The 21,714-nt window shown below is 37.8% G+C and overlaps 2 protein-coding genes across 3 annotated transcripts; one reads left to right on the top strand and one right to left on the bottom strand.

Moving 5' to 3' along the window:
• Nucleotides 1-5,391: 5,391 nt before the first annotated feature.
• Nucleotides 5,392-9,374, bottom strand: zic6 (zic family member 6). The gene is made up of 2 exons (XM_053630842.1): nucleotides 8,065-9,374; nucleotides 5,392-6,551 (listed from the first exon to the last, which is right to left on the bottom strand). The coding sequence occupies exons 1-2, from the start codon at nucleotides 9,023-9,025 to the stop codon at nucleotides 5,968-5,970; spliced, it is 1,545 nt and encodes a 514-aa protein (XP_053486817.1). The 5' UTR covers nucleotides 9,026-9,374; the 3' UTR covers nucleotides 5,392-5,967.
• A 6,667-nt stretch (nucleotides 9,375-16,041) lies between these two features.
• zic3 (zic family member 3 heterotaxy 1 (odd-paired homolog, Drosophila)) lies at nucleotides 16,042-21,188 on the top strand. Of its 2 annotated transcripts, XM_053630844.1 has the most exons (4): nucleotides 16,042-17,071; nucleotides 18,005-18,168; nucleotides 18,473-18,645; nucleotides 20,800-21,188. In XM_053630844.1, coding segments are annotated over exons 1-4 (1,323 nt in total). In that variant the 5' UTR covers nucleotides 16,042-16,086; the 3' UTR covers nucleotides 20,801-21,188. The 2 variants fall into 2 exon arrangements, with proteins under 2 accessions (XP_053486819.1, XP_053486818.1); XM_053630843.1 differs by lacking the exon at nucleotides 20,800-21,188 and having other exon boundaries at nucleotides 18,473-18,797.
• Nucleotides 21,189-21,714: the final 526 nt, after the last annotated feature.

Genomic DNA, 21,714 nt, shown 5'->3' with positions numbered 1-21,714 from the left:
TTATAAGTGTAAGACTAAGCGTGGGTGGGTGGGTGCGCACACGTGCACATGCATTTTTTGCGTGTGCACTTGTGATATTGTGATAAAGTGATACTGAAAATTATCTGGTGGAAAAGAAGAAAGAACAAGGCAAGCTTTTAGGAGTAGAGTTTCAGAAAGCATGTTGGCTGTGGCTTAGAACTTCCACCTGCTACAGGACTACATTAAATAAATACACAGATTAAGGGGCCAATGTAAGAGATACAAGGATGGGAGTGATATGAGAAGCCAGGAGTGCAGAGTGGCACAGAGATGAGAGAAGGGAATGGTGGGATTCCAGCAGAAAGGAGGTTGGGCAGTCATGGATGAAAGCTCCAGCCAGAGAGCACCAACACCAGTAACCTGGGGATGCAGGAGAGAAGCTGGAATCCAATTAAAATAGCACCCCATCAGCCCTAGATAGCTACCACTCCCTCCCCAGGCTGATGCAACCTCACACTGCTTCTTATAGATGAGTGCCTTTTTGAGGCAGTCAAAAAGCAAAGGGCGTGGAGATCTCTTGAACTGTATGTGACAGTAATGATATATCACTGTCATGGTGACACTAAACCCTTCCCAAAACAATAGGGAGGATGTGGAAAGGATGGGTCATAAGCAGGGTCAGGAGGGTTACTTTAAACATGTTTTCTGTTACAGTTACAAATTACTTCATTAAAAAATGTCATCAGTAACATCATCCAAGTATCACAATATGAAAGTAATGTAATCTGATTACTTTTGGATTACTTCAAGGTCACATATGTAAATAAAGTCAACAGAAAAGCAATATGATCTAAAATACTTTTATTTAGAGCTTATTTTAGAGCTTAAAAACATGTTCAATATTTAAATTTGTTTTAAGAAAATAAATAAATAAATTAATAAATTAAAGATCACTGTCCCTGATGTGGGGAACATTACATCACAAAATTTGGGGTGACCATATTCTGGTTTTCCAAAAAGAGGACACCTTTTTATCGTGTGTTAATGGTGTTCAAAACAGTTTTACTATGAATGCAGATTTTAATACACTGAAAAAAAACACACTATTAGCATCACATAAATATATATATATATATATATATATATATATATATATATATATATATATATATATATATATATATATATATATATAAATTCCTACATTCTTTTGAATGTCCATGGAATAAAATAAAATATCAGATGCCTCGAGTGAACCTTCTGCCATCATTTATGCATTTGAATGGCCATGTAATACGAAGCAATGTGATAACATGACATTAAAAATGACCTTATATGGCCATGGGCATTGTTTCGACTCAGGACAGCTTCATTTGCTGCTATTGTCAAGAAACTGTTTGACGCCGCACACAACAGCACTTCACCTTCGCACGTTCACTGAGAGTAGGCTAATGACTGAGAGGCAGGAATTTAGCCAGTGGTTGCTGCAAGCATTTTAGAATCGACCAATTGGTGTGCGAGAAGGCGGGGATTAGAGAGCGGGGTTAAAGCAATGCAAATATGCGCACACACATAATGCAGTATTAGACCATAAGCACATCATAATGAAATTAAAGTCGAATCCCGGACATTTTCTCAAATTTAGAAATCCCAGCTGGATGCTTTTTTAAAATCTGAAAAAGAGCCACCCTAACAGAAGCATTTCAGAGAACAATTTATCTGCAAAATTTAGCTACATTTATTTGCGCATGCACCAGGAGGTTGCTCATGTGAGTCACGACTGGCGAGACAGAACCAAAACTATAATCAAGCAGCTGTCTATATTGTGTTATGTCAAAAGATTAATTTTATTTGATTTTAAATGAAAAAATGTCATCCTGATAGTGTTCCATTTTTTTTACAAAATGTACCTGTAATCTGATTACTTTGTTTTTTGAGGTAACTGTAACGGATTAGAGTTACCAGTTTTTGGTACCTGATTACGTAACACTGTTACATGTATTCCGTTACTCCCCAAGTCTGGTCATAACAGTCACATAGTTTGCAAACGTGCATATAATTTTGAAAATCTGCAACTGAATGTATGCTATAGCAGTGTTGTTAGGAAAAATTGCAGAGGTTGCACTGGGCAGACTGAGGTTTGAATATCCAGATAAAGATTTCTGTTAAGTCAAAATTTACTTTTTTTAAAAATGGGGCAAAGGGGTTGGGCTTTGATTTATGGAACATTGCCGTAGATGTAGCAATTGGAAGATATAAATCAAATGCTTTCAGAATTCATTTATGTGGAAGGAAAGGAGATAGATCTCATTTGCAGGTGTGCGCGCAAAGTATACATGTCTCCACAGCACCACAAGTCAAGATCTAAAATAGGTTATGCTTCTCAAGTGAAAATATTTACCCAGAGCAATTTTGCAATGTAGCAATACCAATATCTTCAGAAATCTTCAGGAAGTAAATATACAATATATGAGGACAAGTAACATTTTCCAGCAAAAAAGATAAGTAAAAAAAAAAAAACCTTAGAATATTAGGAGAGTGAAATCATATTGGTATGATAATATTACTGTATAATAATATTATGATTGGTACAGTATTAACATTGCAGAATAATAAACATTTTTAAAATTTAATGGTTTATTTATTATTATTATTAAAAAATGAAACAGGACATTTCTACATTGTTTTGGTAAAATAAAATTGAAGGCTAAGAGTTTATAATATCTATGCTGAATATACCAAATTACAAACATTCAGCACTATAACAATTTTCACTTCCCATCAATAAAATGATGCATACCTGAAATACAGAAGTGATTTTTCTTTAACTTCTCTTATTCTTCACTCTTTCTTATTCTTTTATTGATTTTTTCTTTTGTCTTTTATTTTCTTGTTTCACTCAACAAGTTCCTGTGGCTAAAATAATGTTCATTTTACTAACTGGGTGTTTGATAATATACTAAATGTACGGAAGAGAAAAGTCACAAGAATACAAGCGCTCCAATGTATAATGAGTGTACTGTATATCCCCTGAGAACACTCCTGGCCTCCAACAAAGCAACTCAAACTACAAATGAGAGAGATGCCCATTATGACTGACTGACAGAACTGGAAACAGATGGTTTAAACTACTGAATACTCTTTTATGTCTTTTCTTAACCTGATGCTTATGGTAAGACACACGTATCAATTTAAGTGAACTGGGTAGGCTAGTCAGCTGCTAATTTTTTCAAAGGACATCTTTGGAATTTCGTATTGTGTTCACTATGCATTTTTATGCTGACATGAGTATTGATGTGCCAAAAAATACATACCGGCCTAGACATATTCTATTCTTATACGTAGAAGGCCAGTAGCAAAAGTTAAGGCTGAATTATCCACAAGAATAAAAAAAAAAAAGTATGCGCACATTAAACTAAACATAATGATAATAATAATAATAATAAACATTTTAAAAAAGATATCATTCTCCACCACCATTACCAAAACATCATTTGATGGAATATGTTTTGGAAGAATGGTTTGCTACCCCTCCAGTTCCAGAGACATTTTATGCTGTTTTTTCCTTTGTCACCCATGTTTATAATAATCTGTTTTATCGAGTCATTTGACAAACATGTATGCAAGTTCACATAATGTCAGAGTTTATTTCCACAGGAAACCATTATGCTGTGTTTTGAGGACTACAACTAAATGCAACAGGACTAAGTCCAAAGATTCCTTATAGGACTTCTTACAATTTACTAAATGCAGCTTTAAAAAGGCCTAAATTCTGTCCTAATTCCAAAGGGCCTCCGAATTCCTAATTGTGGTTCATAATATTAGCATCATTAATGGCCAATTATGAATCTATTATATTATATCTAGGCCTTAGGACATAGATAAACGCCAGCATGGTCTTACACTTGCAAACTCGTAATTATGTACACAAGTCTATTTATATGAAACATTATTCGGGTTAAGGTTAGAGTTATCATAGAGTTAGGGCTTGAGTTACCATTCGTACTTCTTGTTTCAAATCCAAAATGAAATCCAACCAATCACCCCCATTCATTAGATTTCATACAAATTTCTCATTAATGGTTCATGAAAGCATAAATAAACTTAAAGTCTGAAAAATACACTTTTAGAGGAGCTCAATGTTGTCAAAGTCAGGAGAAACTCATGTGATTTCAGGAAAATAGGATGGGGACAGTTAACAAACACTTAATGCCTCACTTCCCAAAGCTAAAACATTTGCATCTGTCTAAGGACAGTACATTTGATGGATTGAAATAATGATTGTGATTAACTACTGTAATAAACAAACGAGGCAGAAGTGAACATATTAGAATTAAACAGTCTATAGTGAACATAAAATGCCCATGTGAGTGAAGGAATATTTACCAAAGCATTTAAAAGCAGGTAAACCAACTTTACAGCTACTCATCCCCTCCAGTGTAGTAATACTTGACTTTCACAACAGCTGGTTCAAGCAATATGACAGAAATTTCTAAACTAATTTTTTATCTTTACAGAAAGTTAATATAAAAACACTGTTCCTACCAATTAATAAATTAATCATAGATATGTGACTTAAATTTGTACAAGAACAAATTAGTTGAAACACTTGGTTAATTACTTAATGAGTGGAGCATATTAAACCAGCTCACATTAAGCTCTAATAACCAACCTAGTAACTATTTAATGCAGCACATTCATAGACAATTTACAGACGGTTAACCATATTAAAGCTGGGCTGATGTCTTAAACTACACTAGATGTGGTAGTTACAGTTTCCCTAGACAATGCACTTTCCAGTCCAGTGAGCCCAAGGTGTACATGAATCAGTGAGGCAGGATTTCCCTTTCAGAACCTCTTATAGATCATCGAGGATGATCTCTGAGCATTTTATTATTCTGGAAGATATAGGCTACAGTTTGTAATAAGAAACTACTACAGCAAACATATTCTGACTTTTAGTATCAGATGATGGAGGTGTTTAGAAACATTTTTTAGGTTCTTAGTATGCAATTAGTTCAAACTTCTCTTTTGATCAAAAAGGTTAACTGATTGCTACTATCAGAAATACCCGGTTTACATGAGATGCTAATTCACGTCAGAGAAATGTTCCATGAAATGTATGAATCTTGACATCAACACTACTACGCTTTCTTTACAAATGAGTGAATTTAATCATACTCAACCTGATCAATGGTAATAAAGACACTTTAATGTTGAATATTGAATGCACAATTCAAATCGTACAGTAGACTATACACAGTAGATAGTGGATATATATATATATATATATATATATATATATATATATATATATATATATATATATATATATATATATATATCCACTATATATATATATGAGACCACATATACAAGGGGAAGGCAAGCAAAGGCCTTGTGGTAGTATACAGCTTCTCATCTCTGAAACTGAACACAAGCTGAATATTCCCGCAACAAGAAAGCAAAAACTCAGCCACTTGGAGTTTAGGACAATAATATTTCTTTCCCTTGGAAATGTGCGTTAATTGACATTGGTGGGGTCTACAAGCAAGCACTGTGTTACCAAAGATGATTCAGAAAACACAGAATTGAAAGAGTAAAATGTTCTTATTGTAGGCCTCAGCATCTTCCCACATGATCCTGTCTCTGATTAAAATGCGTTCAAATTATGTAGTTATGTATTTTTTATTTTATCATTTCTATATACAGAAACATACATGGATGACCAATGAATTGTAGTACGTTGGTCGTAAATGTATTTTCAGGTAAGGAATCTCACCAGCACAATGTATTTTATAGCATATTTTCAGTTAAAGAATATCACCAGGACAATAACATCAGCTCTCAGCCATAAACTGTTTAGCCAAATCATAAATAGAACATCCAGACATCGAGAAATGTATCGAGAAAATTCAAAAATCGTTTCAAAATGAAAAGTTTAAATTACACAACCTGTCCTCTGCTCTCTTCGTTACCTCTCCATGCCGCCATTATGAACACTCTTTAATCACTGTTACACGGCTTAGACGAGAAAGGCTGGGCGCCGCTGTGACACGTGTACCAGCCGTTTACAATGCTTTTTTGGAAAGGTGAATTTGATGCAAAATTCCTGTGACTAGGGGCAAAAGTGGCACTTGCTTGGCTACACGCGTACTGCGCAGTTTCGCCTCTGTAACTGCCCCGGTGGAGCAACAGAGGATCCAAAAGGGACTGCGGCCTGTGCGCCGTATAGTCCAAACTGCTGTCAAAAGTGTGATGAAAGCGTGACCTCAGAGTCTCGGGGGAGTCCTGAGAGGGGGCAGGCGGCAAGGGTCGCGTCACCGCCGCAGGGGATGATGGGACTTGCTCTCCCGCCACCTCGGGAGACCCAGGTTCACCGTCCTCGCCCGGCTTGGCCGTGTCGGCCTTGCAATGGAGCTTCATGTGTTTGCGCAGCGAGCTCGGGTGCGTGTAACATTTCTCACAGCCTCTGACCTTGCACATGTACGGCTTGTCGCTCGAGTGGACGTGTGAATGCTTCTTCCGGTCGCTGCTGTTTGCAAACCGCCGGTTGCAGCCCTCGAACTCGCATTTGAACGGTTTCTCACCTAAAGGAGGGGAAAAATGAACCTCGAGTTATGGGTGAGGTCAAGGCACTCTTCATCGCTTCTGAGTGCTGTACAAACGGGCTGAAGAATCATTTGGGCAGGATTATTAGTTCAATCAAACTGTAAGGCTATTCATCATTAAGTCTTCACTGCGCGCCGAGAACATGGAGTGTGTTTGGGTCTCTTCTTCCAAGACTAACAAGTAGACCTATAACCAAACAGCGGAAGTGATTCATTCAAATTCTGTGGTGACCATAGTTTACAGCATTACAAATAAGTGGAAAATGACAACTGTTTATTTCCCTTTAATATTTTTTTTTACAACATATCTAAGTTGGCTGGCAGAATTTTTGGACGTAACACAGATCTGATGGAAAAGAGAGAAAATTCAAACTCAGTTACACCCATTTCCTTCTGTTTCAGCTTCTCGACATACAATGACCTTAAATAAAATGTCAAAGTTATTTCAGTCTGTATTTTCGATCGCTTTTTATTATCGTTTGAAATCTGGAAGTATAGCTCAGACTGACTCTGTACTCTAAAGGAAATGAACGTGACATTCATTCACTTACAGGCTGCAGGGGAAAGACGAAGGCTGTCTTGATATCATTATATTCATTCAACGCATATGAACCACAATAACAAAAAGATGTTGGTGCATGCATTGTTTATTTAGCAAATGTTATTGCTAAATAGGGTAGGCCGGCGCATCTAAAAATGTAAGGTTAAATAAATTTTATGACGTCAGTTCTAGGTGAGGCCCACTGGATTGCTGAGTTTGAAGCATGCTGCGAGCGCGCATTCAGTCCTACTGGGGCTTCAGCTGGCCACCGCGTCAGCGTTACGTCACACCTCTCCGGTGTCCCAGGCTTTATTTATTTATTTCACTGCCATAATGAGAAGCACCCAAACAACTGCCTCTAACAACTGATTTTTATTTATTTATTTATTTATTTATTTTACCACCGCCACTGCTTTAACTACATTATCAACTGTTCGGATGTAATAGAGATAACAACAACCTAATATTGAGTAACAACAAATATTTAACGAGCGCACATTTTTAATGATTAAAGAAATAGGACACAGAACTTAAGAAAAAGTGCTAAGTAATTTCGTTTGGTGGAAAATAATGGGCTAACAAGATAACAATCATAGACTGAATAAAGCATTCTCCTATATAAAGTTAATAAATTATTTGGTATAAGGTTAATCGATAGCCTACTAAAATATTAATTGATTAAATAAATCGTTAATGACCAATATCTTAAGCTACAGAACTAGAACATTTTGTATATAAAAGTAGGACACGTAGCTAAAATTAGAACTTATAAATACTTTGTAAATTATAAATAATATAAATCATTTCTAAAATATATATATATTTCTTATAAGGATGTGTTTTCTGGCAACACGATAATATTTTCTAAACATAAAAAATAAAGTAATTAGAGATTATTATTATTATTATTATTATTATTATTATTATTATTATTATTATTATTTCACCAACCTGTGTGGGTTCTCTTGTGAATCTTGAGGTTTTCGGATCTGGCGAAAACTTTTTCACATCCGTGAAAGGGGCAGGGAAAGGGTTTTTCTCCCGTGTGCACTCTGACGTGATTGACCAGCTTGTACTTGGCTTTAAATGGTTTTCTGTCCCTGGGACAATTCTCCCAGTGGCACACATAGTCAGAATGCTCAGGTCCCCCGACATGCTCAATCGTCACATGAGTGACAAGTTCATACATAGTCCCAAAAGTCCTGGAACATGGCAGCTTGCCAGCGCCTTCTTGGCCGTCACTCCACTTGCACACCAACTCGTGCGTTAAAGTCTGTCTGGAGCACCTGAGGAATGCATCGCCCCCTCCTCGCTGCATGGCCATGTTCAGGGGCTTATACAGCCCCAAAAACTGAGTAACAAGCTGTTGGCTGTTGACCCGAGGGCCGCTGTGGGTTTGTCCGTATGGATGTGCCCTTGAGATGAGATCTCCTGGAAGCCCCAACATCACCTGGCCATTCAGGTCTCGGTTGGCATCAACAGAGCTGTGGGCCTGCTCAGGATACGTGGTGAAGAAAGCATGGCTTCGGCCATCCCTGTAGCCATGGAGGTCACGGTACCTTCCAATAGCGCCATGTTGGTTAGGTCTTGGTGCCAGCTGGTCTGTGACTGGTGGCATGCCTGGTCCTGACAGGTTTGTCCCAATGATAATGCCCCTAGGGCTGGCGTCTAGGCGATGGCTGGTGTATCCCGTGTCTGGAAAGTGAGGCATCGAGTGGTCCACATATGCGGTGGCCCTGGAATCAGGGTAGTCTAGCAAATTGTGCGAGGGGCAGAGTTTTAAGGAAGTGCCAGTGGGGTGCCCCATGTGCTCCCCTGCCAAAGGTGGCAGTACCACACTGGGTTCAGTATTGCTCTCTCCAGGGTTTACGCAAGACAGAGGGCAGCCACTAAACCTTGAAAGGGTTGTCATGATTTTTGTTGCTGTTGTTGTTGTTGTTGTTGTAAGTATGCAACCGCTCAGGATTTACCGACTAATTGTGTCCCCATTGCACCTCCATGTATCATCTGCACGTGCCGGTTTTGGCCGTCAACCTCGCGGTCCCATGAAGCGGACGCAAGTTCGTGAAAGTTGGTGCGCGTCCCATGCCGTTCACTTCACCCTCTTGATTTGTGGCAATAACCGTGGTAGTAAAATGCTCCGAACCAGGCCGGGCTGCAATATAAAAGCACAGCGGGCAAACCTGGTTTTGAAAAAAGGGCGTTCAGGGATTGGTCGGAATGCCCGATGATTGACAGCGACTGGGTTTGTTTTAAAAGGGACACGCAGGCGTTTCACCGCACGACTCCGTTTTCAATCTTGCAGTAAAAAATGCTTTGATATATGCCGCTTTTGCACGGACAAATACTGTTGGCTCTTTCGGCTTTAGAGCGTCAGATTTCAACTCACAAAAACATCTCAGGGTGGAACTGAGACATTCAACTCAGTCGGGCTTGTGTTAAGATTTCGGACCATAATAAGCATTTTCGACAATGCCGCAAAAGCGAAATTAAAATGGTCGGTGATTATTCACTTTTTCCATATAATGTACTCTTCACTCTCCTGCGTGCATGTAGGCAAAAGTTCTGCGCAAAAATACGCTCTGGATTTACCTAAAACCATTATTAAATGTTAAATAGACCTCTTCCTATATGATTAGCCTAAATATACCTAAAATCCTTAAAACAAGCAATCGGTTAAGTGAAAACGTTAGAAGTAAACTATACTTGGCATAGGTTCATAACAAGCGACAATATAATGACACTTATTTTATTTCCAGGTGGTTTTTCAATACTGAGAGCGGAACTCAGAGGGTTTGGACATATTGCCTTGGATTTTTTTCAAATCACAACGCGCCCGTGACGTCACAAAAACGGTGACATCGACGAGACTTTGCCGTTTCCCATCGGGAAATATAGACAAAACATCAACCTAATTAATTATGATTTATCTTTAAGGGAGACTGGTTTCATATCACAAAAATCGCTAGTAAAAGCGATCTTACATAGGCCTAAATAACCGGATTCTTCATCTCAGTAGGTGACAGTTTGCAGTAAAACACTACACACTAAAGATTTTTGAGAAATAAGGCTCCTGAAACGCCCCCGTAACATTGATCATGCCAGGAATAACATTTAGTCATCTGATTTAGTCAGAGTGCGCACCGATACGCTCTGTGTGTATGTGTGTGTGCGTGTGTGTGTGCGTGCGTGCGTGTGTGTGTGTGTGTGTGTGTGTGTGTGTGTGTGTGTGTGTGTGCGTCCCCCCCATCAGTTTAAACCAGCAGTCCGTCGAAGGCAAGGCTTGGAATAACAGTGTTTTCAGCTATTTAAAGGGGGGCCGTATTTTTTTTCCACTGTAACTGCAAAGTGTATGGCTATTCATAAATCCCTCACTTCTATCATCATCATCCTTCACCCCACCTCTCCACTTGTGTATTACTTTAAATAAACTACAAATAAAATTATTTATGCTAATCTAATAAGGCTACATGTTGTCTCAAGTCATGTAGGCTATATAGGGCTATTTCAGGTTCTCGAGTAACGCAGTTTATTTGCAGATAAGTAAAGTGATTACTATACAATTTGACCTGCAAGAATTAAAGTAGTAAGCGGGAAATGATTTTTCTGACTGTAACGGGCCTTTTTCCAACGTTGGTTGGGCGACAAGAAACTATGAACAAGCCTAAAGATTAAATGTTTCGTTTAAAAAAAACATCACGCAGTTTTGATAAAGTATTTCACTTTTTTTATTTTACACATTTTTTGTCTAGAAGCAAATAATCCTAGGATGTATAGCTAAGAATAAAAAAAATATTTTGTCTGTATAAAAATCACTGCAAGTGTGTTACTACTGCCTAAGGTTTACAAAGAGCGCGTTAAATAAAAGATAGATAGATAGATAGATAGATAGATAGATAGATAGATAGTCAACGTAACAGTTTCAGTTATTTGTTTTCTGCTATGAGGGTTGGATATGGTTATGACGCATCACCTCTGAGACAGTCTAATTTATTGCATGTTACATAGATCGTTTTTTTTCGTATTCTGTGTTCGGACAGGTTCATGAGGTGTCTTAATGACATGACAGAGAGATTAAGCGGTATGTGGATTTTTACTCTAAATTAATCCTCTTGCAGTATGGCTGCAATTAACATATTTTGAGAGAACTGATTATGACGAAACTGTATAATAATAATAATAATAATAATAATAATAATAATAATAATAACTGCTTATATAGAAACGTTATAATAACACTTTGGTCACCCATCAACACTTGACTTACTTTACACTTGTCAGATGCGTTGTTTGCGCTTGTGTGGTTGGTTTTTTTGTTTGTTTGTTTGTTTGTTTGTTTGTTTGTTTTTTTGCTTTGTTTTGTTTGTTTGTTTGCTTGTTTTTTAGTTGTTCGTCATTGAATGTTGCTTATTCGCAGCATTAACGCAGCTTTTACTTATACCCATGAACATTAAACTGAAAAGTCGTCCAAGCCCAGATACAATAGTGTTGTGAATATGTAGTATATGCATGTGTATCATATTTCTACTGTGTATGTATGAAAGAGGAAGAATGTGAATAAGGTGAGTGTATATTAATTGATGAAAGCTAAATAATTACAATAATTTAAATAATAAGTAGGCTATGCGTTTGGATTAATTAAGATCAAACGCATGTTTTACCTATCATGTTCAAGTAATACCTTAAACTTTGATCTTTTATCCATTCGTATAAACTTTATAACTTTCTAAACTACACGCATTTACTGCGTAGTGCTCATTCAGATGAATTAGCGCAGATTGACTAGTAGCGTTTTGCGCGTTATGTGAGAGAGCGTAGTGTCTGTGTGAGTTCCACCTGTTCAGCCATATAAAATATTACAACGTATCCCCTTATGTGTGAGATGTATATTAGACTATACGTTCACAGCATGTATCAATTTTAAACAGGTCTGTTTGGGAGAAGACAAGCATGGAAGTATCATTAGTCTTTTCCAAAGAAAATATTTATTTTGCTTCCATCGAAGATAGCAAATGAGTGATGGCTCACATGAAGCCGTGGAGTGGTGGAGATTAAATTAACTGAATCTGGCGGCCTGAGCATACAACTTAATCTTGACGAGAATATTAAGCGTGATACAGTTGAGCTAGTCTTGTCCCAAACCTGTAAAGGCACAAGCATTATATATGGACTATTTTGGCCAAGGTCCCAAAAAGGGCCGCTTTTTGGCCCACAGTGCGCTTGCCATTGCCATGACTGCCATGATCCATGAGTGCCTTAAACTTCAAACATATTTGCCTCAGAATTGTCTCTATCATACGCCTGTGGATGTACAGTAGTCTGTAAATGTAAAAATGAGGGAGCAAAGTAGAAGGTCATATTCTTATCTGCAAGCATCCTAGCTGCAAAAAGGTGACAACCGGGCGTGTCATAACTATTTAGACTAATGGAGCACGTGTCCTCTCACCTTTTGAACCCTGTAATGATTAGTAGCAGTTTATTTTGTATATAACAATTCAGTTACAATAGCACAGTAGATAGGCCGTTGATCTTCTCCAAAAATGAGACATAGCTACAGAACCAACGCAGAACACGACACCGTACCCCCAGCTCATACCCAAATATATGGTATTGAAAACGAATTATGTCTTATAACAGTTTCTAACCAAGTAACCAGTAAGCAGGTATTATTGTGAGTATCCTAATTGGGGGGGGGAGGGGGGGAATCTCATAGTCTGCACATTTAAACTAATACAGATTAGGTCTGTCTATCAAATCTATACTTTGTTGATGCAGTGTTAAATTTCATTTGTGGGCTGTTGATATTAGTTTAGGTAGCCGATATGTTCTCAGGAAGATTAGCTTGTTAACTAGCGAGCTAAATGACCGCTTTTCCTCCTGGGTAGGCTAGAATGACTGCTGTAGTTCAGAATCATCTGCTAAAAATTAATGCTGTAGTTTTGGGGGTCATGCTAGTCATTAGCAGTTAGCGTTTTAGCGTATAGTTACAGGAATTGCTGGAGCAGTGAATGTGAAAAGTTATATTACTAACTAGAAACTATTTTAAGATGAGGAGAAGTTTTCGTTTAGCAAAGAGCGACTAAGGCCAAATGTTAAATCAAGATTATCAAGCTAAATGAAGGAGCGAGAAAGGTCAATATCAATTCAAAGATTTGGTGAGCAATCACTTAAGCCATAGTCTCTGAAAACAACACGAGCTTAGTTAATTAATTGGTAAAGTAAATAAATCAAAGGGAAAAGTAAATAGGAACAACTTAAACCTGACCTATTTCATTGACGGATTTGAACGATAGAGTATTAAATAGGCTATGGCTACAAGCAGTACCTAGTAAGATATCGTCTTATGCGCAATAATAATAATTGTGCATAAGACGATATACATGATCTGAGGAAAGGGGAGCCCCAGGCCACAATATTAATATATACAAATAACATTTCAACAGACAGTAATAATAATAATAATAATAATAATAATAATAATAATAATAGAAAGAAAAATATTATATACTTTCTTCAATAAAATGTAGCTTTTTGTTTCTTTATTATAATAATAAAGTTTATTATTATTATTATTATTATTATTATTATTATTATTATTATTATTATTATTTGAAAAAGAAGAAGAAGAAGAAGAAGAAAAGGTGCAAGAAAATATTTTTACACTGCGTTTAAAGTTGATTTTATTTAAAAAAAAATCTCACATGAGCAATATAAGAAACTTATTAAATATATCACATTTTACTATAATTGGGGAATACATTTTAAAACTGGTGAGACTGAGGCTTATCTGCTTTGCATTTATATAGAGAGTACACGTTCGTGACGAAAATGAGGTAAGAAAATATGACAGTACAAGCCAATATAATAACCAGTAACGTGAAGGGAAAGTTACTGTCTGTCACTATAAATCTGTGTGTGTGTGTGTGTGTGTGTGTGTGAGAGAGAGAGAGAGAGAGAGAGAGAGAGAGAAAGAAAGGAGGAGGGGTTTATGAGACATTAACTGAACGGAAGGAGGATGGTGTGCTAGCTATATTAATATAGGCACAGGATGTACTTACTTTAGCCTATATATGCCTATATAAATAATCATTTACTAACACTAATAATAAATTATCAGAACATTTTTATCATTATTTTTATTTTAAATTACAACCGAGCCTAACATTTCCGCTGAAGGTGCAATATTTGTAGCCTATAATAGGTGCAATATTTGCATATTAGGATGGTAACTGTGTTGTGTTGTGTTGCTCAAGATGTGTGTTGAACGTATCGTGCTGTGACTAATCACCACGAAAAACTCCTAATACATGTAAACGTATGCTGTATAAAATGATACTGATTTTATTTAAATTACAATTATACAATATATAAGACCCTAGTTTCTTTTTAACAAAGACCTTTCGATAATGTTATACTTAGGGGACTGAACACACATCTCTACATATTAACTACACATAACTTTCACCTCTTCCACAATATCACAAAAAAAGACTCACCTTCAAATCAAATTTGGTTACTCTGTTCTTTCTTGAAACGTGTGTTGCGTGCGAATAGACGGAGAACTACAGCAGAATGAGAGACTGATTTGAAGATTTTTCTTTTTAAAGCTCTCTAAAATACAAAAATGTGAGCTGCTTTTGGAGACAGACTGGGGGGAGAGAGAATGTGAAAAGGCTTGGCGTTATAAAGCGCTGCTTGAAGCACTCAACGCGTCTCTGAACTTGATCAGATTTTGTGTCCTGCAGCGTGTCAGCAGCAACCCTGTGAAACTCGCTGAATAGCACGGTTTTCTGGCAGAGCAAAAAAAAAATCTCCGTACATATTACAATTACTGCCATCTTTCTTTCTGTCTTTTTTCCTGTCCTACGGCCTGTGCTGCTTAAGTCGCCCTTTTCCCATGCGTCTCCAAGAAAGGCAAAATACGGAACACTGCCAGAACGTAATTAAATGTAATCAGATAGATAGATAGACAGACAGATAGATAGATAGATAGATAGATAGATAGATAGTCCAAATACTGCCCAAATACAACTAGTTATATTGAATCTGATAAATAAATAAATACATACATACATACATACATACATACATACACTTTAGCCCACAGTTAAAATAAACTGAAATTAAAAAAACAAAAAAAAAATGCGTCTTAACTGCCATTTACTAGATTGGTATTCTATGGAGGGGGTGTTTGTCAAAGTAGTGAGGCTATATTTGGTTGTCAGTGAATATTGAGTGTGTAAACTCCTTAAAAACTTTTGTAAGGGTAAAAACTAGTTAAAGCTTAACCTGTAAACTCCACGTAACCGCCACACATTTAAAATTTGTGTTAAATTTGTAGTTGTATTAAAAGTGTTTCACATCCCAAACAAAACATCACCAAACATTGGAGCACTGTGTGTTTGGCGCGTTGAAAACTGGAAATAAACAAATAAATGCTCCGAAAATGAACCGAAATAATGCCGCGCTGATTTACCTGCAAATAAAAGCAAAACTGACCAATCACATTTAACCGCTGAAACCAACCGCTATTTTCATTCCCAAACAGTGCCAATCAACCGAAATCTAACCAATGAACTTCTTCCATGGTTACCACGTGACCAAGAGGGAGTCGCGTTCTCATTGGATACCGTAGACCTGCCTCCCGAACTCATTTATGTGCAAGGAGTGAGTGATTGACTTTATCAGTCCAAGGACATCATTCATCTGCAAAGGGGGGGAAGTTTGATCCTCTTTCTCACGGATCCCACTAACGGGACTTTCTCACCCCCTGCTCCGAGCCTGGGACTATTATCTGGCGTTTTCGTTATTTTTAACGTGACGTATTTAGTTTATTAGGTGTTCTATGTTAGTTTAGGCGACAGTTTTGGTTTTTACCGCGAGCGTGATTTAACTTTATTCTGCTAAACCTGGGGTTTCAAATCTCCATCCCTCTTCATCTTCGTTTAATTTTGTTGGCCGAGCCCCATCACTATGCTCCTCGATAGTGGTCCCCAGTTTCCGTCGCTTGGAGTTGGAGGCTTCGGAACGCCGAGACACCATGAGCTCGGGAACCGAGAGCCCGGACTGGGGCTCAATCCCTTCGCGGACTCGTCCCATTCAGCTGCGTTTAAAATTAGCTCTGTTACACACGATATCGCCCCAAGCCAGACATCGGCTTTCACCCCGCAAGCTACCGGATATGCAGCTGCGCTCGGACACCACCATCACGGAGGGCAGGTCGGTTCTTACGGTGGAGGCGCGTTCAACTCCACGCGAGATTTCTTGTTCCGAAACCGGAGCGACTCGACGGCTACAAGCGCACAGCACGGGATCTTCGCCGCTTCTGCAGGTAGTCTCCACGCACCCCCTGGAATCTCGGACAACCCGGGCCACCTTCTGTTCCCAGGACTTCACGAGCAAAGCGTGAGCCATACTTCTCCCGGAGGACACGTAGTGAATGGACAAATGCACATTGGTTTGCGTGGGGACCTTTTCGGGCGGCCGGATCCGTATCGCCCTGTTCCGAGTCCGCGCGCGGATCCGTACGGCACCGCTCCGCTCCACAATTACAATCACCCTATCAACATGAACGTGGGGATGAACGTGCCCACGCACCATGGGCCAGGCGCATTCTTCCGCTACATGCGGCAACCCATAAAACAAGAGATGTCCTGCAAGTGGATAGATGAGAACCAAATAAACAGGCCCAAAAAAACTTGTGACAGAACTTTCAGCACCATGCACGAGATGGTGACGCATGTGTCCATGGAGCACGTCGGCGGGCCCGAGCAGAGCAACCATGTTTGCTACTGGGAAGACTGCCCAAGAGAAGGGAAATCATTTAAGGCCAAATACAAACTAGTGAACCACATCAGAGTGCACACCGGGGAGAAACCTTTCCCTTGTCCTTTCCCAGGTTGTGGGAAAATTTTTGCAAGATCAGAAAATTTAAAAATTCACAAGAGGACTCATACGGGTAGGTTTCCATTCTTCTTTATTCTGCTTAGAAGAGCTACATTTTGAGATGTGCAAAAGGGGCTACATTATGTGAAAGTTCTGAGGGTTTCCCCGATTCATTCCTGGCACAACACTTCGGCCTACAAGGCCGCATTATTTTCGTCTTGAGAAGCGGAGTGAATTAATTGAAGACAATATTTGGGCTGAGCAACTGAGGGGACAAACATTACATATATATATATATATATATATATATATATATATATATATATATATATATATATATATATATATATATATATATATATATTCTCCTTGTATACAGGAGCAGTGCTGAATTAATGTGCGTAAATATGAAATAAGAATCTTATCATTCATAGGACATAGCCAAAGATGTTAAGCTGGCAGTGAATTTGTGAATGGTTGTTGCCTTGTTATTTGCACAGCTACTTCTGACGTTTGTTGCTGAAAGTTGTCAACAGAATGTCTGTTTGGTCAGTACATGAAAAGAAAAAAAAAAAAAACGTGCGAAGTAGACAAATTCTATTTAGTCTGATGGCCCCTGGATGGATATGTGTCAGAATCAATGACCCGTTACTTCTGAGAATCACACGCAATGTAAAGCAAGCTGTTGAAAATGGCTACAGTTGGCAATTAGATTACACCGGGTCCCTGTTTAGCCATGAGAAAATATTTTACAGCACCAACATTAATGTAAGTGTTATGCAATGTTAAAAACCAATTTAATTAGCCTAGGAAACAATTTTACTATGAATAATAAAAAATCGGGCTTCCGATGTGACAATACTTGGGTGTGAAAGCGATAGCCGGTTTACACTGATTGCATAGGCCTATTTACACGATGTAATTTGCTCGCCTTCGTGGGACATAAACAGCCTCCTATAATGTGTAGGCTACACTTTGAAATTCCATTGTTTACTCTCTGTTTTAGGCGAGAAGCCGTTTAAGTGTGAGTTCGAGGGCTGCGACAGGCGCTTCGCGAACAGCAGCGACAGAAAAAAGCACATGCACGTGCATACTTCTGACAAGCCCTACATCTGCAAAGTATGCGACAAGTCCTACACGCACCCAAGCTCACTCAGGAAACACATGAAGGTAACTGACCACTGATCCTTCTATGAAATAGTATTCTGTGTAATAGCCTATTACTAGTTCAGATGATGAATCTGTTCTACTGTCTACCTTGCTAAATTAAATAGGCCTATACTGAGAGCTGCATGTGTTTATACCTTATTGGCTTTATATTGATCTTATATTCCAAATAGAGCTGTACGATTATGATATAACCGCAAATCTCAAGCCTAAATGAGATATGCAGGTATATATGCAAGCTTTATGCAGGCACTTATGCATTTATACCACTTTTTTTTAAATAAATAAATAAATGTTGTCCTCAAAGGTCCACGAGTCACAAGGTTCGGAGTCGTCTCCAGCAGCCAGTTCCGGATACGAGTCCTCCACGCCGCCTGTGCTGGTTTCAACGAGTTCAGAAGATCCTACCAAAACGCCTGAAACAACTGTGCAAAGCGCATCAGCACACAGCGATGCATTAGCGCCCAACTTCAACGAATGGTACGTTTGAAGATCCGAGTATAGACTCTTATTGCGGACCAAAAGGTTCAGGCAACCTTTAAAAACACAAAACACTATTCACACCACGGTGAACAAAATGACAGTGGAACAACACGAAGAACCGAGAGTTCGCCACAGCAGGCCTCGTCCGTTCTCAGGATCCAAAATTTGACTTTTATTCCGAGATCTAAGGAAAAAAAAAAACAATAAATAGTTACACTTTCTATGAATAAAGAAAAAAAATGATTTCGGTTTAGTTTTCAGATTACAGATAATTATTTTATTTTTAATTTTATGTATTTTATCAAAAGTTTATTTTGAAAATAAACAAAAACTGAAATAATATTTCACGGTGTTTTTATATCGCGCGACGTCCGTGTCGCCCTTTGATTGTTAAAACTTCAGACAGTCTTACGAAATGTGCCAAAGTCTTTGTCTTGAACTTGAACAAGAGCAGCAACAAGAAAAAGAAAATAAGTATATAGCCTAATCGTGAATGTATTTCCTTGTTTGATGGAGTCGAATCTGTTGTCCACGTCTGTTTTGAAATGGAGAAATGTAGTAGTACGATTGTTACCTTTGACTATGATATTGCCTTTTGTTAATAACAATGTAAATATATATCCATGATGCCATATTTATCGATTTGTAATTTAATTATCGGCAAAGAGCCGAATCTTAAATGATATTTATGGAAATGTTTTCTAACAAGATTGTACAGTGTTGAGTCAGACATTGACCAGCCTAACATTGAAACAAGGTCATAAACTCTAAAAGCTTCCTTCACGCGATTGTAACTTTTTTCTTTCTTTCTTTCTTTTTTTTTTTTTAACCAATAAACGTGTCTTATCTGGATCAAAAATATCAACTATGAATATAATGAATTAACTTTTTTTTTTTCTAAAGTTTATAGTATTGTATAGACTATTCCAAGTACTTTGAGCTCTTAAGGGTACTGATAGAGCGAGCAAACAGGCAAAAAAAATTCTTAAGTGACTGATAAATAGATATAAAGCGATAATTACTTTTTAGTTTATTTTTTAAACTCTTAGTAGGGAGTATACCACATTACCATAAGGAGCTACTAGGAACAAATTGGAGAGGCCCATTTGCCAGATATTCACTGGCTCCTCACATTTCGATAAGATTCTCAGCTGTGTTATGCAACAGCATTTAGCTTTCATCCATTAACTTTTTTTTTTAACTCAAGTGTTCAAACACTAGATTCCCAGGGCAAAGCCCAGCTATTTGAGTCAATATAGTATTCCACTTTTGATGGTTACATACTGGATGGATGCTGTATTTTTTATGTTTCCAGCAAGAACTGTCACAGCAGAGTAATCGCAAATAAAAATTTTTTTTTCATGTCTTCAGTTGGCATTGCATTAAATTTAGGCTAGTTCTTATGTGAATATAAAAGTGTTCGTCATGAGTACTGTCGTGTTACATATGGAGCAGTACACATTTGCTCGTTTTACGTGATTGACATTTCCAGTTGAATTATGTGTGGAACAACATTTTAGTCTTAAGAAGTAAAAAAAAAAAAGTGTTTAAAGGGAAATTTGTTTTGTTTAGTGGCGCCAAGAATTACAGCATTGCATTGTGTGTGTTTATAGGAATTAAATATTATGCATTCACTGATTTATTGTGCTTTCGACTTCAGACCACCAGCAGTACTTTTGAAAACAAACTGTATTAAATACAGGACCTCGCAAAGTACAGTGATGTATTGAATACTTTTATTTAAATAATGTAATATGTTTTATAAACTATTTTCTATACGTTAATTAAAAAAAAAAAAAGGCAACCTTTATTTCAGCTACCCTCTCTGTATCAGCCGTAAACTCAGCAAATCTTGAATGTGACGTTGTGACACCTGAAGACATTATTCCTGAAGAGCAAATGTATCACTAAATAAACTGTGACACTGCACCACAATCGGGGCAAGCAATGCGATTTCAAAGAGCCGATTAGTCATTTAGCAAACCATGAGAAACGTGTTATTTTCGAGCAGTCCTATTTCTTGTGGGTTTGTTTGTCTGACAAACTATAAATGATGGGAAAAATGTGAAGTTTTGAATAAGATTAAAACCCTTACAAAAATGTGACAAATGACTGCATTCATCTCTTCTTATATGATTTTTGTTTTATCAGATCGTAACAGATCTTACATCTTACTCTACAAGCCTTCCCTCTCCGTGTTTCGTCTGAGTGTGCAGTAGACTTGAACTTGGCAGTGAGTAAGACGCCATCTTAGCAGCTCGCTTCTTAAAGGGGTGGAACAAGTTTTGTTAGTCTGTCTACACAGCGTGCCGTTTTTAGTTTTCCTTTAACAGAACGCTAACAGAGAAGTGTAGAGATCATACCTAGACCTTTATATAGGTTATTTGGGAAACATTTAACAAGTTTCATTTAGAGCTGTAACGTTCTGGCACTGTGGCCTATGAGCAGTGTTTTCAGCAGAGATGCACGAGACCAAAGTGGAATAATAACAAACTCACATTGGTGGCAGTTTATTTAGCCTCCAATAGCATGCTGAATTAATGACCACTTCAAACACGCTGAATCAAGCTATTTCATCTCTAAACATGACATAACTTAATTGAATAGCCTAATAATCTGCAAAACATTAGGATGTAATTAATTGTGCCAAAGCATGCTTTTTTGCCATACACATGTAACATGAAAACAGGTAATAGTAAAAGTAGAGGTATCAAGTAATTCCTTCTGTGTAGGCTATTATTGTAACAACTTATTTTATGCAAACCACGCTCATGTCCCAGTATTAATCGTATTTAATATTCAGTACAATTACGTGTTCTCTCTCTCTCTCTCTCTTTCAAGCGGACATTTTTAAAAAAAAATTCCTTCCCAGTTTAATTTTTACCCGATTTTTAAAAAACGGAGATTTTTGTACAGGCACAATGACGTCATAACATGGCGCCGCTGACGCCACCGAGTATTAAGTGCTGCTGAACTTGATCAACAGACACTGATATTAGCAGCCAGACTCTTGTGTAGGCTATGCATCTGGTTGTGAAAACTGTACGATATATGAACAAAAATAAG

Source organism: Ictalurus furcatus, chromosome 8 (genome assembly GCF_023375685.1).
Source record: "Ictalurus furcatus strain D&B chromosome 8, Billie_1.0, whole genome shotgun sequence".
Lineage (NCBI taxonomy): Eukaryota > Metazoa > Chordata > Actinopteri > Siluriformes > Ictaluridae > Ictalurus > Ictalurus furcatus.
The sequence above is the reverse complement of the archived record's forward strand: the minus strand, read 5'-3'. Positions and strand labels throughout refer to the sequence as shown.

What these genes read in the sequence shown, in the direction of transcription:
- zic6 (XM_053630842.1), bottom strand. Translation starts at nt 9,025, where the DNA reads ATGACAACCCTTTCAAGGTTTAGTGGCTGCCCTCTGTCTTGCGTAAAC. An exon ending in TCACAAGAGAACCCACACAG is followed by an intron (nt 6,552 to 8,064) that starts GTTGGTGAAATA and finishes CCCCTCCTTTAG; the next exon opens with GTGAGAAACCGTTCAAATGC.
- zic3 (XM_053630843.1), top strand. Translation starts at nt 16,087, where the DNA reads ATGCTCCTCGATAGTGGTCCCCAGTTTCCGTCGCTTGGAGTTGGAGGC. An exon ending in TCACAAGAGGACTCATACGG is followed by an intron (nt 17,072 to 18,004) that starts GTAGGTTTCCAT and finishes TCTCTGTTTTAG; the next exon opens with GCGAGAAGCCGTTTAAGTGT. An exon ending in CACTCAGGAAACACATGAAG is followed by an intron (nt 18,169 to 18,472) that starts GTAACTGACCAC and finishes TTGTCCTCAAAG; the next exon opens with GTCCACGAGTCACAAGGTTC.